This window comes from Orycteropus afer, unplaced genomic scaffold, assembly GCF_000298275.1.
Source record: "Orycteropus afer afer isolate SDZICR_OR568_19922 unplaced genomic scaffold, OryAfe1.0 scaffold00209, whole genome shotgun sequence".
Lineage (NCBI taxonomy): Eukaryota > Metazoa > Chordata > Mammalia > Tubulidentata > Orycteropodidae > Orycteropus > Orycteropus afer.
Window position 1 is genome coordinate 5,428,975 of NW_006921796.1, and position 5,120 is coordinate 5,434,094.

The 5,120-nt window shown below is 36.7% G+C and overlaps 1 protein-coding gene across 1 annotated transcript in view; it reads left to right on the forward strand.

Annotated features, from left to right (window-relative positions):
• The window catches only part of SLC41A2 (solute carrier family 41 member 2), a 213,219-nt gene extending 212,770 nt beyond the window's left edge, over positions 1-449 (forward strand). Inside the window, exon 10 of the mRNA XM_007948243.2 lies at positions 264-449. Within this exon, the coding sequence (XP_007946434.1) occupies positions 264-449 (186 nt within the window). The remainder of the gene's footprint in view (positions 1-263) is intronic.
• The last annotated feature ends 4,671 nt before the right edge of the window (positions 450-5,120 follow it).

Below are 5,120 nucleotides of genomic sequence, written 5' to 3' on the forward strand. Positions count from 1 at the left end.
ACATGAGACAAGACAAAGTATATGTGAACTGCTGTATGGAAAGTGAATTTGCTCTGTAAATCTTCACCCAAATCACAATTAAAAAAAAAAAAGTAATAAAAAAAAAAGAACAATTGCAAACTAAATATTTATTCTTTTCAAGCGTGGTTCTAGACATAGACACATGTTGTTCCTCTCAGGAATCCATGGTTTAGGCCTGTGGCCATGTTTAATGGACCAGGAATGTCTCAGCAACAGGCATAATCTCTGCTGTTCTCTTCTAGGTGTTTACCTTGCTGTGGATTGCTGACTGGATGGTCCATCACTTCTGGAGGAAAGGAAAGGACCCAGATAGTTTCTCCATCCCCTATCTGACAGCATTGGGGGATTTGCTTGGGACAGCTTTGTTAGCCTTGAGTTTTCATTTTCTTTGGCTTATTGGAGATCGCGATGGAGATGTTGGAGACTGATGAATCCTACAGACTGCTCAGAAGTGACCAAGGAGCAAACAGAGGACAGCCACTTGTAGTTCTTTTTAAAAAATCTTAAATCAGGGTAATTTTCACTTGGCCCTGATTCAACTAAATGGCCTTAACTCTTTTTAAAGGAATTTGTGTTGAGACCAGGTTGAAGACTATTTGTGCTGCTTTTCATAGAATAAATGATAATTTGACATTGATGTAGATACAAGCTCAAGCTCTGAAATTAATTAAATAGGGAAGACTATGGAATGTTTACAGTGAATGGTTTTGAAACCACATACACAGCAGAAATGGACTTCATTATTGTGTAACTTGTAATGCACGTTGTCGGAGACAGAGCTCTAGTGTAGCCTTTCTTGCCTCACAGAGGTGCAAAGCAGGATGAAAGAGGCCCAGCCAGTCTTTTAATAGTTTTAACTGTATCCACCTCTGTGCTCAATGAGGATGAACTTAAAATTAGCTGTCCCTACGCCAGCCTTGTTTTGTCCTGGTGAGCATGAGATAGATCTACTTTCCCCTGCATCAATTTATTACCCATGCCAAGGCTAGTTTAATTTTCACTCTCCACATTCTTAGCAGGGTACCCTTCAAAAAGAAGGGCCTTGGGAGGTCTGTAATCAAAGCATTGGGTCATTTTTGGTCACTGATTCGTTGAAATATTGTTGATTTTTCCCTAAAACCTATTAATAGTCAAAAGAAGAAGATAACCTCAAGCTGAGTTCCTAGGGACAAGATGCTGTAGGAAATCATGCGTGTGTGTGTGTTTCAGAGAGAGGAGGAAGGTTTAGTGGATAACTAAATCTTGGATTGTTGATAGCAAAGATCCTAGTGCTGCTGGATTATCAGCATATAGAGCTATTCTTAAACACATTTCACTGATACGCTTTTGCCATTTGGTCCAAAAATGTTGCTGTTAGCCAGAATTTAGTATTTGTTACTCATATTATAATTAATAGTTTCTTCTGACTGGAAAAAAAATGCCATTTAATATAACCAAGATATAAATAATATTTAGAATGGGCAAGTAGATTCATTTGCTGTTTTAAAGGAGTCTTAGACTTTCCCTTTTAAAAGAGAAGTTGGTGGATTAGCATTATTCTATTCAAAGCCTAGACAAACCATCTGTTTCCACAGGCTTCTTTGAACATGGGACCCTATCATAGACACTGCTACGGTTCTCAAGTATTTTTTCTAAAACTCTGAAGTCTGGATCAGCACCTTAATTGTTCAGTATGTAAACATTGGTATGTGACTTCCAGTTCATCATCCACGCAGTGTTTTGTTCTGTTGTACATAGAGTCACTATGAGTCGGAGCCGACTCAGTGGCACCTAACGACAACAACAGTTCATAAAAAAAAAAAAAAAAAAAAATTGCAGTGCCATTGCTCCAAGACTATCAGATATTTAATCATTTAACAGAGAAGGGAAGAAATGTAATTCCCACTCATTTTGATCATCATGGTTTAGGTTGTATGTTAGTGTTAGCATTATATAAATAGCAGGTTGTTTATAAATATAGGGGGGAATGTTCCTTCTGAACTCTTTAATACAAGGGGACGGTGGTTCAGAGTTATATATTTTTGCTTTTTTTAAACTTTAATTATTCCATTCTTCTGCCTTTTAATGAAGCTTCTAAGGCAGAGAGCAAAACTAATTATAGAATTTCTCCTTTGGAGAGTTATAATGTCACATAGTAAACTTCTTATAAAAGAAAGAATGATTATGTTTAAGTTGATAAATATTTAACTGCAAAGTTTTTTATTTAAAAAAATCTATGAAAAATTTCTTTATTGTAAAGCATCTATAAATTAGTTGTTTACATTCGTGCTATATGATTCATGAGCACTTGAATTTCCCAATGATTTCTATTTTTATTTCTTTTTAACGCACAAAATATTGCATGTCCAGCAAGCCACATTTTTAAAGTATTTTTAAGTCTAGTGGTGGTATATATTCCAAAGCCCTTTCAGATACTATATTATTTAGTACTTACAACTCATTGCTGTGGAGTTGATTCTGACTCATAGTGACCCTATAGGATTGTCTCATTGGATTTCCAAGGCTGTAAACTTTACAAGAGCAAATTGCAACGTTTTTCTCCCACAGAATAGCTGCTGGGTTCGAACTGCTGACCTTTCGATTAGCAGCCAAGTGTGCAACCAGAGCGCCTATTACTCAACAGTCTCTCAGAAATAGGCTGAGTAGATATTGTTAAGCAGCCCTAGTGACAATGGTTCAGCACTCACCTGCTAACTAAAAGGTATGCAGTTTGAACCCACCAGCTACTCTGCTGAAGAAGAGGCTTTAGCAATGTGCTCCTGTAAGGGATACAGCCTAGGAAACTCTGTAGGGCCCTTCTACTCTGTCTTATAAGTTCACTGTGAGTTAGAATTGACTTGATGGCACACAGCAACGGATATTGTTCTCTCTCTTTTAGAGAAGAACAAACTCAAGTTAAATTTTTAAGGTTGCACAGCTACAATGTGGCCACATTATGACTAAAGTACCTAAAGTCTGTGTCTGCTGTCTCCTAGGCCAGTATTCTTTCTATGACACATTGATGCCCCTCCTGGAGGACCTAACTGAGAGGATGCTAACTGGAAAAACAGTATTGTCAAAAGTAGAATAGAGCATTGCTCCCCTTTGAGATTTCAGCTAGGGAAACCTCCATTTAGTGTATCTTGGTGGTGAGTACAGGCAACTCTGAACTATTTATGTTCACAAGACCAAGGAAAACAGATAAATGAAAACTTTAGAATAAAGAACAATGCCTTCACAGAACATTGAATTGCCACCACCCTTCCCAGATGTAGCTATTTGCATATATGCTAATTAAATAACTAGGATGACTGATCTGAGTTCTATTGGCTTTCCCTTTTGCTGCCAAATCTTGATTAGAGCAACAAAATATCTAAAAGGCATGTAATAGAAGAAGGGGGAAAGACATGGAAAAACCAACCAAAAATTAGCTAAATTTATGAAAGGAATATAGATTTCTTTAAAAAATGATGACTGGTCTTTTGAAAACCTTCCTATAAGTAGACAACTATTAAGATGACTTGTTTGACCACAAAAATTATCAGTCTTATATAATGTAAATTCAGTTACTTTTATACAACAAAACTCCTGCTTTCTAAACTTCTTTCTTTTATTAATTTATCAGATCCTTTATTTGTACACAGATAATCTTTTTTAAAACTATACTTTTCATTCTTGCCCATAATCATTTTTTTCTTTCAAATAGAAATTTTCTTAGAATCTGAATAATAGAAACTTAGGCAATGTATTTCCTGGGACAGATAAAAAATTCCATGTTATAGACTATCAATGAATGCCAAATGAAGTACATTTTCTTAAGTCTTTGAGTAATTGGGCTTCCTTGCCTTATATCTGTGGTATAGTATATCCATTTATAATGGGCACCTGCCATCTTTGAATTATTGCAAACTTAAATAAGAATAAAATTTAAGAAATATTTACCCAGTCTCGTTGTGATTACTTCTTGATGAACTAGGTGAACAGTGAGCCTGTGTGGAACTCACCCAGAAGAGACTGTAGAGTGATCATATATACATATGTTGTATTTATGAAGTATAATAAATTGGTCTTTGACTATACCTAAACCTCCAGTCCATTGATATTAGCAGTTTTTCACTGTTAAGTACTCATGTTCTCACTCCCTTCATTATCAGCTTAGGTTCCTTAGTGCGTCATCTGTAACATTTGAACAGCACATCACCCACCTTGACCTAATTGACATTTATAGACCACTATATCCAACAACCACAGAATATACATGAAGGGCTAATCAGAATATAAAAAGGATTTTAGTAAATCTGGAAGAAAAAGACCAACAACCCACTAGTAAAATAAGCAAAGGGTATATGGTTCACAGAGAAAAACTGCTAGTGGAGGCTCATTATCAATCAAACTAAGAGAAATGATAGTTAAATACTACTTCTCACCTATCAGATTGGCAAACATTCAAAATCGGATAAAAAATTTTTCTTGGCAAGGCTGTAGGGAAACAGACAAAATTGTTGATGGTAGCTGTTAGGTGCTGTCAAGTTGATTCTGACTCATTGCAACCCTGTGTACAACAGGACAAAACACTGCCCAGTCCTGCACCATCCTCACAATCCTTGCTACGTTTGAGCCCATTGTCACAGCTGCTGTGTCAGACCATCTCATTGAGGATAGTCTTCTTTTTCATTGACCCTCTACTTTACTAAACATGATGTCTTTTTCCAGGGACAAGTCCCACTTGGTAATGTGTCCAAAGTGAGATGAAGTCTCACCATCCTCACTTCTTGGCTATACTTCTTCCAAGACAGATTTGTTCGTTCTTCTGGCAGTCCTTGGTATATTCAGTATTCTTTGCCAACACCGTAATTCAAATCCATTAATTCTTTTCTGGTCTTCCTTATTCAGTGTCCAGCTTTTGCATGCATATGGTGGTAGTACAGAGTGATAACAGCTCTGTGGAAAGGAATGTGGCCATATCTATCAGAGTTACAGATGAACTAATCATTTGATCCTGTAATCCCTCCATTACTATGTTGGGCCCTCTGCCTCCTGATTTAGAGCAGGAGTTGGCAAACTATGGCCAAAGACCCAAGTCCAGCCTGCTGTCTGCTTTTTTTAAAAAAAAAAAAAAA